This window comes from Pygocentrus nattereri, chromosome 27 (genome assembly GCF_015220715.1).
Source record: "Pygocentrus nattereri isolate fPygNat1 chromosome 27, fPygNat1.pri, whole genome shotgun sequence".
NCBI classification, from domain to species: Eukaryota; Metazoa; Chordata; class Actinopteri; order Characiformes; family Serrasalmidae; genus Pygocentrus; species Pygocentrus nattereri.
In genome coordinates, this window is record NC_051237.1 from 17,090,880 (window position 1) to 17,103,815 (window position 12,936).

At 41.7% G+C, this 12,936-nt stretch overlaps 1 protein-coding gene across 3 annotated transcripts in view; it reads right to left on the reverse strand.

Annotated features, from left to right (window-relative positions):
• rhbdf1a (rhomboid 5 homolog 1a (Drosophila)) overlaps nt 1–12,936 on the reverse strand; it is a 52,447-nt gene that overhangs the window by 15,026 nt on the left and 24,485 nt on the right. For 2 of the 3 annotated variants that reach the window (XM_017719004.2, XM_017719005.2), the window contains exons 2-4: nt 7,020–7,164; nt 6,100–6,239; nt 3,820–3,930 (exon numbers count right to left, since the gene is read on the reverse strand). In XM_017719004.2, coding sequence (XP_017574493.1) covers nt 3,820–3,930; nt 6,100–6,239; nt 7,020–7,136 — 368 coding nt within the window. In that variant the 5' untranslated portion in view covers nt 7,137–7,164. The remainder of the gene's footprint in view (nt 1–3,819; nt 3,931–6,099; nt 6,240–7,019; nt 7,165–12,936) is intronic. The other variant, XM_017719006.2, reaches the window with a different exon arrangement.

The window sequence follows — 12,936 nt, forward strand, 5'->3', positions numbered from 1 at the left end:
AATGAGAGAATGCACAGCAAAGGTGGAAGAAAAGAGAGGTTCTTTCCACGCTTATGCGGCTGGAACTGGAAAATTCGGTGAATTAATGAAGCATGTTCCAAGAATAAGAAAAAGAACAGAGCAGAAGATCATCAGGTGCTTTGAAGGAAAAGGGGACTTGCCCAGACATGCCTCCGGACACAGATGTTGAAAGTCCCTTCTCATTGTGGCGCACACACACACACCACACACACACACACAGAAAGCCTGCTGCCTCACCCCTCACTACCGCTGCTTGGGCTGCTTGGCTATAAGCCATTATTGGACAAAAGTACACATCCGATTAATTCCTAACTCAGTCTCCCAAGCTGATAACAAACCACGCACATGTCAGTCTGAGATATGATCATGTTCTGACTCTCACAGCTTCTAATGAGATTACCTTTTTCAAGCACACAGACAGTCAGATCACTTAAAGTGCTCAGCAGTAACTGTACACCATATGAAGAGCCTCTGATAATATAATACTATGCACAGAGGTCAAAACTGGAACAAATGGAGTGATGTTTGAAGAATCCACTACTGCAGCGATTCATTCACGGTCTAAAAACAAGATTAATCTCCACATAGGAGACCTAGTCAGCATAAAAATCATATTAGAAATAGTGTGGGATATTGGTTAGCCTGGGTTTGGGTCTGAATGAGCCTGTGAAACACACAGATCAGACACCAGTGGCACACACAGAAATGCGAGGCCTATGAAAAAGTGGTAGGCGTGCATTGTAAGAGCATTCAAATTTGTAGACCACTGACGACAAGGACATTTTAAAATTTAGTTTTTGGCTTTGTATGGCTGTATATGGATGTATAGCTTCCCAGTATTCCTTGTATGTTTGGGTTTTGTTATTATGTGCATATTTGTTTTGTTAATTTGTTTTTGTTTTTGAGTTGGGTTTTTTTGTTGCTCAGAGCCCAAACGATACATTTGATTGGATTTGACATGTTTTGATATCCCAACCATGATGGTGTTTAATGTTTGGCTGTTAACTACTTAATCCTGTAATGTTATGATTAATAAATATTTGGTTACTGACATCTTAGTGGTCTTGTAGACTGGAATAAGTGTATGTAACTGTAATAACATGTAGTGTTTAGCTCACAGTGTAACAAACAGCACTATACCGCTGTGCGAAATAGCACGAACTTTCACTTAACTGTGTAAATGTATTTTGAATTTTGAATTTGAATTTTTATACTTTTTTGATCCCACAACCGGGGAAATTCCACCTCCGCATTTAACCCATCTGTGAAGTGAAACACCACATACACACCAGTGAACACACACACACTAGGGGGCAGTGAGCACACTTGCCCAGAGCAGTGGGCAGCCCAATCCACGGCGCCCAGGGAGCAGTTGGGGGTTAGGTGTCTTGCTCAAGGACACCTCAGTCATGGACTGTCGGCCCTGGGGATCAAACCGGCAACCTTCCGGTCACAGGGCCAGATCCCTAACCTCCAGCCCACGAATGCCCCCAAATGCATGACTATTTAGGCGTTTGTACCTGGAAGCAAGGTTTGTCATGTTTGGCTATAGCTTTACTTGTTGTACTAACCTAATGGAGCAAAACTGAGGATCTTCACACAGCTGTGGCTGCACATTAGAGAAAATATGAGATGCACATAGAAATCCAGGGGTGCAGGATAAAGCTGTATGGTCATTTCATGAGCTAATTCTATTGCTGCCTGTAAATTATTGTAATTTAACAGTAAACTTTTGACAATGAACTTGCACACTCCTCAGCAATGGCTTTGGCACAAGAGCCAAGTGCTGTCACACTCAATATGAGCTGCTGAGAATAGCCCTGTATTCTGTAAAAGACCTAGAGCCTGGCAGAACACAGAAGGCACTAATCTAATCTCTCTGATATACACTGCAACCATACCCCATCAGGATTGCAGCTTACTCTGTTTTATGTCTGGAAAAACAAACAAAGCTAGCTGGTAGGGGCATGAAGTCAAGCAGTGCATCAAAAGAACAAGGAACCTCCAGCATTCTCAAGACTCAAGAAAGCATTGAGAAGAACACAGAATTCATCTCGAGCAAAGGCGTGCAGCCTTGATAATACTCCTAATTCAGTCTGAAAGAATAGCAACAGTGAGCAATGCTGAATCTAAGCTATGCCGTTCCCTCCCATCCCGCTGAGGCAGCCGAAGTAAGCCCGCCTACAGCAATTACAACAACAAGCCCATAATAAGTCACTAACAATAGCCTGGGGATTGGAATTATGTCCGGAATGTTAAATGCCGTGCAGAGAAATGTGCTTTATCTGAATTTTGCTTCATAAAGACCTAGAAAAGTCTTCCCTGAGCTCTATTCAAGCATGTAAAAAAAACTCACGTTATTGCAGCCTGACCTTGTCCGAGTAGACTACAATAAAGTTGCACAGGGTCGGTACTGCATGCTGTATGGGACGGGCACAAAATGCTCCTCTACACTGCTAACTATCACAATATTATATTACTATACTACATTATATGACTATTATATGACATAAATTACTCAGTCAATTGTACGTTCAATAACATACACTCTTAAAACAAACGGTGATAAAAATTGTTCTTTACACAATGGCATAAAAGAACCTGAATTTGCATGGAAAACCATTTTTAGATATAAAGCGCTGCATGAAATTGGTTTGTAACGTACAAACTCACTCACTCACTCACTCACTCACTCACTCACTCACTCACTCACTCACTCACTCACTCACTCACTCACTCGGGTGGGCACTATTAGCAGTCAAATAACTTTTGATGTTTTGACGTTGTAAACAGGATGTGGCTGTGAAGAACTTTAACTTTTAAAGAGCCTCTACATAATGTCAATGTTCTAGGAAGAACTCTTGATTTGGTACAAAACCTTATTATATGAAGTTTCTTTAAACCACGCTTACACACCTATTTTTCAAACATGGTTCTTTAGGAAACCAAAAGTGGTTCTTTTGCAGCATCACTCAGCACTCAAAGAATCCTTGAAGACCCTTTATTTTTAAGTACAAGTTTGTGTGCCCATGTTGAAATCACAGATTTTAGTGATTTCCTAATTGAAAAATACATCCTCTACATAGAACACACTTCTTCACATTTTAATACACACTTTTTTATTTATGAATTTAAGATATTGCAGAAAAAAAAACATATATTTTAGTCTTTTCCCATTTGTGAAATTACGCAAGAAAATTGGAATTGTACTCTAAAACCAGCAGAAAAATAACATTTTTAAGGTGCATGCATACATAATCTGGAACATAGCTGAGTGCCTAGCGAATGGCAGTGGGTGCCTAAGCACAACATAGCCTTTTTGCCATTTACAGCCTTACCACTGGTACAGGAACTACCACTATAATGTCACTTGCTTAATGAAACTTGATCTTGGACTTGACAAAGTTTCCACTATGTTGAAAATTGCCTTGTTTTTTGGGTTTTTATTTTTTTTTTTTACCACAACTATGGTGTGAATAGAAATCAGGAGAACACTTTTACTATGCTTTTGGAGATCTACAAACTGGTAGACTCACAAAACTGTATACAAGGGATGTGGCATAGCTTTGGACATGGCCCAAAGTCTATGCAGATAAAGAGACATTTTGGGTCTTCATGTCTGTGGTATGGATGGGCATTTAGCCCTTTTGCTACTTTAATGTCCACATTTATGATTTAGTGAGTTCTATGTGAGTGATAACTCGCTCAGCTTATACTGTATAAATCTGTCATCTTTGCGTTTTTTGTACTCTGTTTGTATAATAATGCCCATCGCTGTTCTGGGGATGGTGGGTGTACCTGATCAGGGTTCTGGAGAGGGAATGGTGGTGCCTCCTGAAACTACGGCGCCCAGCACGGTGACCCTTAATGGGCACCGTGTTAATCCGCTCAAAGTGGACCCTCCTGCTGCTGCAGATGGGGTGCAGGTGGGGGTTGAGGCAAGAGGAAGAGGAGGCAAGGACAGGGAGGAGAGGAAGAGATAAAAAGACAAGAAGGAAAGAAGCGTGAGAAAACAGCTGGAAGACAGAGAAAGAGAGCCAGACTGTCAGATTAGCAGAGTTAGAGCAATTGGCCTGAGAGAGTTAATGAATCCAGGCTGATTATGGAACAATCACACACAGCAGGCTTAATAAAGTCCACATGAGTGGAAGCAAGGGCGGAAATGGGTGATGTAGGACTTATACATGCATACTTGTACACGCATACATACACACTCTCATACACACACAGCGAAACAGCATCACGCATGATTCACTGCCAAAACATGAAGACACTCATAGCCGCTCGTTGGAGCTTTTGTTTATCTAATATTAGGCCATCTGCTCTCCATTTCATTTAGAACGGAGCCAAAACATGAGGAATCTGATCTCCTCCAGGATGGGCAATCACATGCACATGGCTATTACAAAACAACAAACAAAATTTGCAACAGAGCCTAGCAACAATGATTTTTTTTAAAACTCAGGCACCCATGCTGCAACACCCAGTAACACGGGCATTATGAGGGGACAAAGTAGAACAGGAACCACAACATGAGAGCAGGCAAAAAACACTGTACATGCTTACTAGCCAGTAGTTTTCCAGCCATTTCTCTAGTTTTTTCATATATTAAATACATGGACTAGGACAGTGCTTCCCAACCACAGCCCTGGACACTGCTCTGCACAATCTATAGCATCAACTAATGAGCTAATTAACCTCTTAAAGTGTAATTAACCTCTCAAACTGTTGATAATTCAGTCATTAATCTTAGAAATACTTTGCGAAAAAGTGTTACAATTCCCACACAAATAAAATATATTACATCAAGTCTTTGTTTTCTCACTTCTGTCAGTAATTGTGTTGATTCATACATTTATATAAGCCTATAATCCAATTATTGCCAGATTGGTATATTTTCTTGTGGTGTGCATTTGACATAAATTAAATACATCACATTTTTGAGTGTATTTTTCTAGTGGGCGGTATAGCCAAACATGTACATCACAGTAGAATAGGGCAATATGACAATATTTATTGTTATTGTGATCAATTACATCACAATATGTTAAATTATGCTTTTCAATTGCAATTTTCAATGGCAACAAGAGCATTATTAGTTATGTTTCACTGCATTCAGTGCAGTGTGTGTAATGCTCAATAAATATCATATCACTGATAGCACTTCTTTCAATGAAGCACCACCGACAGCTCCTTAAACTGTCTGTTCCAACTCTTCTAAATATCGTGACATATCGAGTATTGTGAATACTTTATCATGATACTGTATTTGTACTACATCACCTAGCATAATTAACATTTCTGATGGGTTTGGTATATTAATTTTATATGCTCAAGCACTTACTGAAATGTCTTGTATTGCACTTATGCTGTTTTAAATCTGCATTGTGTCTGTATTTCTAGGTATCAGCACTGACTCAGCGCCGCAGTGCCTGAGCTCAAGGGTAGTTTGGACTCATTTATTTGTACTAGCTAGAATACATTCTCTGAGTAGACAACAAAACACTTTTCTAAGCTCTGGATAAGAGGAGCAGCTAAATGCCATAAGTGTAAATGTTAAGAATGGAAGTAAACCTAAATGACTAATTATCTTTGTTGTGCAGAATAGTGAAAACAGAACTAAGCAATATACAGACACATGTTTATACTGCTTTTTAAACCCTATGAGTAAGCATGCAGCAGCTTCTCTGGGCCCAGGAAAAACAGTGTTAAATGTTGCTTTATGTCCGTCATTTGTCTCATATGTGAGTCACATACACTCATGCTTACATGAGAAACCGCTGGAATTTGTTAAATATTATAAACTATATTATATTATAATTATACTATAAGGTGACTGTGGTGCAGTTTGATGCAGTTGCCTGAGGGAGGCAACATAGCTGGTGGTACAAGAGGAAACCCCTGTGCAGGGGTCCTCTGCGAGCAGGGATATGTACCCTGGAACTACAGTAAGAGGAGTTGTCTTACGCTGGCAATGACTTGTTGAGCCCAGAGAAGCAATGACAGCTACAAAAGAAATAAGCCCAAAGCGGCTTCCTCCTTGTGCAGGCCAGTGATTCAGCTTAAGGCTCCTCCTACCTCTTGATGGTCTGTGTGATTGACGCCTGGCGCTGCAGCGGAGCTCGCCGGGGATCAAAAAGGTCACGCGGTGGGGAGGCGAGATGGGAGGTTTCGACAGGCATGCTGACGCTGCGGAGAAACCCCTGCCTCTTCACAGGCTGTTGCAGGAAGAAAAGAGAGAGGGAAAGAGAGCGAATGAGTGTAACCTGGATAACTGTTATTCTGCTGTTGTTTGTGTTCACTTCTCTGGCAATAATGTAACTTGGCACATTCATGCCAGTAAAGTGTAACTAAACTGAGAGTGCAGGGAGAGACTGAGAGAGAGAGAGAGAGAGAGAGAGAGAGGGAGAGGGAGAGGGAGAGCGAGAGAGAGAAATATGCTTCTGCTTTCCTTTACATCCACTGCTTTGGTAAATAAAGTGAGAGTCAAAGGTGAGAAAGAGGGAGAGAAAGAGAGAGACAAAGAGAAAGAGAAAGAGGGATGATAATAATAATAATAATAATACTGCTTTTCTTTGTTCACTGCTTTTCTTGACTAATTTGACTTGACTAAATTGAGAGTGGAGGGTGAGAAAGGCGGGACAGAAAAAAAGTGAAAGAGAAAGGGCGTAAAGAGAGACAGATAAAGGGAGAGAGAGTCAGAGAGAGAAAAAGAAAAGAAAAAAATATGGAAAGAGAAAAAAAATGATGCAGAGAGTGAGAAAGAGAGGGAGTGAGTGACAGAGAGTGAGAAAGAGAAATACAATTCAAAGGAGAGAAAGAGAAGAGAGAGGTTGTGACAGAGCATGAAAAGAGACAGAAAGGGGGAGAGTGTGAACGAGAGAGACACAGAGAGCATGGATAGCCGTTCTGCTTGGCAATACTGTACTTGGCACCAGTGTAACTGAATTGAACTGAACCGAGAGAGGGAGAGAGGGAGATACAGGAGACTCTTGTACCTGGACAAAGGTGGGGGGTTCGTCTAAAGACGCTTGAGCAGCAGGAATGGTCAGTTTAAGCCAAGGGGGCTTCTTCCTCTGCAGGCTGCTGGTGCTGTCTCGCCTGGGTTCAGCCATGCTGCCCACCTTTCCACACACCTGCCAGCTACAGAGATCAAGATAGGGGGGATAGAGAGAGAGAAAGAGAGAGAGAGATGAAAGTTAGTGAATGCACTGACATATTTAACTATCATAGTCCTTCTAATTGTGAATGATCCAGTGTATATTTGTATAATTATCACATTCTAACATTTCACAAAAGGCTGCAGTAGCCGAACGGCCAAGATTCATGAAGTGTGAAACTGCAGATGTAACAGCATTACTCAAATTCGATTACCTGCACAAAGAACAAGGGTGAAGCTTTGATGTTTTAGTCTTACATATGCAATTGACGCAATTAGAATAAAACCTCAAAGAGCCACAAAGTGAACACTTGTAAATAGCCAATTTATTGCACCTCACATCTTGCAATTTCTAACAATACTGTATTTTTTATCCTTATCATGAAGGTTGACTCTGAACCCTGAATCATGGTTTGTACTGCACCACAAGATGGCACTCTAAAGTAACAGCACAGCCTGATCCCTCACTGAGCTCAAGCTCATCATTGGAGAGGGAACCGCTGGGTGCAAATAAAGAACAGCTGCCAGATGTTTGGATTCATTTAAGTACGCCGATTCGTTCAAATGACCAATAAACGTTTGCTCCTTTGGAGGGGGGGGTGTTGGGGGGGGGGTGGGGGTAAAGTTTACTGTCGGCATATGAAGCTTAAATGGTGGTCCCTTAGCTGCACTTAACCACACCTTGCTATTAAAATGGCTGCATTTTTCTTTTCCTGACCTTGCGGCGTGCTTTGTGGGAGACCATTAGTGAGAACATCTCACTGGCCTCTCACATGAGACTGTAGCGCAGTCACAGAAACTTTACCAACAGGAAACTGCTGCTGCCTCCACTTCTCCTCATTCAGTTTCCTTTCTTCTCTCTCTCTGCACATGTTTTGGTAATTGGCTTACGCAAACCTATATGCTTGGAGGAGTTGCCGCCTACATAGACGGCAAATTCATACCGCTTTGCAGAAGGCAAGAGAGAGACAGATGACATTTTGACTGGGAGTAAACACATTCAGACTGAAGAACACAGGAAACACGAGGAGGCCCATCAGTTCAGATGCATTCGTGAGCTGCTAGCTTTGGAAAAGCACACGAAAAAGCAAGTTGTTATCCTTCGTCCTGTTTTTGTCCAATTCAAACAGGCCTGCCCTCAGTCAGAGCTTGAAGTCAGCCACTCATTTAGCCTTACAGGGTTCTGGTTTAAGTTACACCAAGAACAACACAGCTTTAACACAACACAGGCCTCTTTTTCAGCACTACAGACAATTAGAGTGGTCACTATCACTACGAATCACAGAACCTCAAATCACACTTGAACTCTTGAGAAACATTTGCCTTGATTGTCTGAAACGAGTTTGGGGTAGGGTTGAGAAACTTTCTGAGGCTATATATTAGCCTTGGGCCAATAATCATCATTCTCGACTTAAATAAGTGGCAGTATTATTCAAATCATCGTTCCTTCGTTCTCTTTCATGTGCCATATTATTGTTTATTGGTTGGTCTTTATTTAACCATACCCATTATGCTAATTCTAAACAAGGATTCGTTTATTTATGCAATAGAAAAGACTGGACCTAAATATAGGCTACACAAACCAACACTGTCAACTATTTAACTATACATAGATACTTTCAACACCACTTTCAACATCATTTCAGTCTGGCTGAGCAATGCTGAGCAATATGCAAATCAAACAAAACCTTGAGATCTGCTCTCCGGTAGAGAGGAAAATAAACATTTTCAGATGGAAAAGGCCAAATACAGTTATTCCTAAGTAATGCGTAATTGGTAAGTAATATTTAAAGTAGGCCTAGCTAGGAATTACATGGTAATTATATTAATATTGACCTTGTAATGCTCACATGTGGTACTTTGTAACTAAATTTGGATCACAATGATAGTTTATCGTGCTAATAACTGCTGTATCATGACTGCAATGCTAAATTATGACAATATGCACTGTAGAGATGTAGAAAGGAAATTCTGTTAATCACTGGCATTGAACATATTGCATTGTTTGAGCACCAAAGTCTGAAAAACCAATCAGTGCCAATCAAGAATCCATCATGTTCATTAGTAAGTTGTGCAACGTCATGGTTTGTACTGATATGGTAAAAATGACCATTTTTATTCATTTGAATTTTGGGTAAAATATTGGGAGAATCAAATCACGAATTGAGAATCAAATCAAAAGCTGCATCCTTAATGGCATTCTTGGCTTAATTGACCCCCAATACAAACAAATCTCCAAATATGCTGAAAGTTATTAAACGAAACTTAGCCCCTACTGGTTACACACACTCAGGAGTATAGTTATTTTGATTAAATTTTGAAAATTTAAAAAGAAAGTTTCTTCAATTAAATCAATTGTCATCAGGATCAAAACCCAGTACTTAAAGGGTGAGAAGATGGACCAAAGGCTGAAACTGATTTTCTGCTGTAAACCGTGCCCAACATTTCAGTCAACCCATGAGAACACGCTTGCGTTCCGCACAAGGAATGCAGACTGATACCATCATCAGCCTTTAGTCTCTATGCGCTGTGATGACTGTATGGGATTAGAGGGGCAGACGTGGACAAAGCAGGGCCTGAGCAAAGCTTTGAGAACGCTTCCATTAGCTCAGGTTCCTGCTTTCCCAGCCCTATTTTCAGGAGCGCTTAGAGGAACCACTTCCCTTCAGTATCTGTCAGGCTCTATTTCTTCAACCCAATGACCACAAGGCTTTTTCAGAACATACTTTACATCAGCTCTTTCTCAGGAGCTGTGATCATGTGGCCTGACAGAGCCTTGACGTGGAGGTCAGGAGACTTGGTCGAACCCTGTGACCAACCAATGGAAAAGCCTTAGAGGAAGAGGCGTGAAAGTCTTCTGTTTCTGAATAGAAACAGACCACCACCAGCGTTTTGCATCCACGTCAACCCTTCTTCGTCACTCATCTAATTACTTCCCCCTGTTAAATTGAGCTGGAAGGCTTTTGCTGCACGACTGTCTTGACGCACGTCTGCATTGTGGGACAAAGGCCTAATTGCCCTGCCCAGCTGTGTCATTCGATTCCAGTCCCTGCAGCAGGGACTTCTTTCTGTCAGTTAATATTCCATCACTCACCTCTCCTGTTCTGGATTTATTGCCGTGCCCAGGGGTTAGGCAAAGCAGTGGACGATGTTTCAGTGACTTTACCAAAAGTTCCTGAAATCTATCTCCGTCACGTTTATATCCCCTCAGGATCTGTCCATCACAGCAGCACCTTCTCAGCTCAAACCCACTGCTGGCTCCTCTAGTTCTAGTACAACGTGTTTGGAAATGAGGTGGCTGTGTGTTCCCTAGGAGACCAAGGCCGAACCTTGAAAAGCCAGCTGTCTGTTTTTCTGAATCTCAGTCATCTCCTCCTCCAACACAAACATACTGACCTCAGACAGACTCAAAGCAGGGTAGTGTCTGCTCTAGTGAAAGCAAGGTGGCCGCATGCAGAACTATGCCAACTAGAGGGCCTGCCAGCACTTAGAGAGATCATACGTTATCCTCCCTTACACCTGAATTTTTAAGATCCATTGTCCTCAACTGGCTAAAGCGTCATGCTCAGGGCCACGGAGAGAATATCCTTGAACAGCAGAAACAGCCTTGTAGAGGGGATAAGTGGATAGAGTTCTACACATGGCCCTCATCCAAGGTATCTGGTTTGAGCCTTCTTTGAAGGTTTTGACTCCAGATTTATGCTGAGACACAGTAAAGGAAATTGCCCTATTCAAGGACCGGATCCAGACACATAATAGCTTGAGAAAGGTCACCTGTACCACTCATTGTGAGTTGTGTACAGAATGTAAAAGATATAAAGCATTCTTTTCGGCAGTAGTAAGTAAATCCAAGAGGAATGTCAAGCAGTCAAAGAACACTTATTGTCGTACAACCTTAGTTACCTTTCCAATTTGCTCACCATGACACCACAGTACTACTGACATTTAAAGCAAGGTTTAACCTACAGTCTTGGAGACATTTGTTTTGATTCTCAGATTACGATCTTGAAGAACTCCTATCGTTTCCATCTCAGTAGCACGGTGGATGTGATTAGCTTCCTGCACTCACAGTTCCCTTGACTAATGCACGCTGCTTGATAAGCCTTCCTGTTCTGAGATCCAGTGAAAAAACACAGAAAACAGAAAGGAGATTATAGCCCTTCAGCAATGAGCAGTTGTCATTTCCTTAACCTTTAATTTATCAAGACGTCCCTCTGAGATCTGTGCATCTTTTGCAAAGAGGATCTGGTGTGAACTGATTACAGGGCAGCTTTAGCTGCACCTTGAGCATATGCAGACTGCAGCTTCAGTGCTCGGTAGAATCAAAGGTAGGTATTGGTGTTCTTAACTGCTGTTTTCAAGGGACTAATGCTCTTAACTCAGCTTTAATTCAGACAGACAGACTGCAGGTGCGGCATCTGTTTGTTTTAAAAGGCATTTATAGGTCAACAGGTATACGAGCAGCCTGGCAAGCCATTAGCAAATAAAGTGAGCTCTTGAATGGGTCTTAGTCTCACGTGACTGCCTACAACCTCAATGATAGTAATAATAACGGCAGCTACTATGCAGCTGGTGCAGGTGTGGCAAACAGCAGCATGTAGCCTCTGTGTGGTGCCTGTTTGAAAAGGCGCCAAAGCGCGGGGGGGTGGGTCTGCTTAACTCTCTCCATTGTGTGTGCTTCAACGGGCCTTGTGTTTCCTCCTCCTATCTCACAGCAGTGAAGACAGATGCTCCCCATAGAGCGTTGTTAATGGAAACTTCCTGAATGACATTTTCCATCGTTTAGGCTTTATATAGAGCACTTTTTCTTGGGAGTGACACATTTGTCTTGAAGTAGTGTGACTAGAAAAGCCAAAAGTAGATCCAGAAATAACAAAGCTGTCACATTCACGCAGTACAATTTAGGTCAGAGGAGGGATGAGTTTCATTCACACACCATTTTAAGAGACCTGGATGGCTCGGTGTACAAACAGTTCTCATTTTGAGCGTAATTGCATGAAAATGAAATACGGAGGGGAGGGGGTTTTAGTTTGCAAAACCATTTGCTGCAAGACTTCCCATACTGCAGTGCTTCTCTTTCTCTTGGATTAAAAGGATAATTGCAATATCTAAAAATGAATGCTGGTGACCACCTATTCTTCATGTAAATAAGTAAAGCTACTGGGGTGGCAGTGGGGCTGTAGAGGCCAAGCCCTCTCACTTGGAAGCCAACACAAAAAAACTACTTTTTTTTAAAAACAGCAACAATTAAACAACATTACCTGCTTGACTGATTGGGTGACGTCAGCTGTGTGTTGTGTTTACATTTTTCTCTCTCTGATTATGGTGGCTACGATGATTTAGGCTAGCTGGTGGTTATCAAACTCAGAAGAGGGATGTCTCTGGGACATACAGCTTCCTTTGAAGACCCCCGTCTAAATGAAATTCTGGTTACACCACTGGCACCCAGATGCCTAATTCTGATCCTTAACAGCAGTTTCCAAGAAAAGCAACAAATGACAGGCCCTTGAAAAGACACACCGTTTTATTGCTAACATAACATCTTTTTTTAGCATCGTTTTTAAATGGAAACCCGTCTTCCTACCAATCTAACGACCTATAAATTCCCAACTTTACCTTTAATTTCCCATCACAAAGTTTGGCAATAACCATCACCACCCTGCCTCCTCCCTGCTCCTCAGTTCTATCTGTCAGTCTTCCCACTGTCAAAAAGATGGTTCAGTTTTATGGTTCCAAGAGCTCCAGCCCAAGTTCTC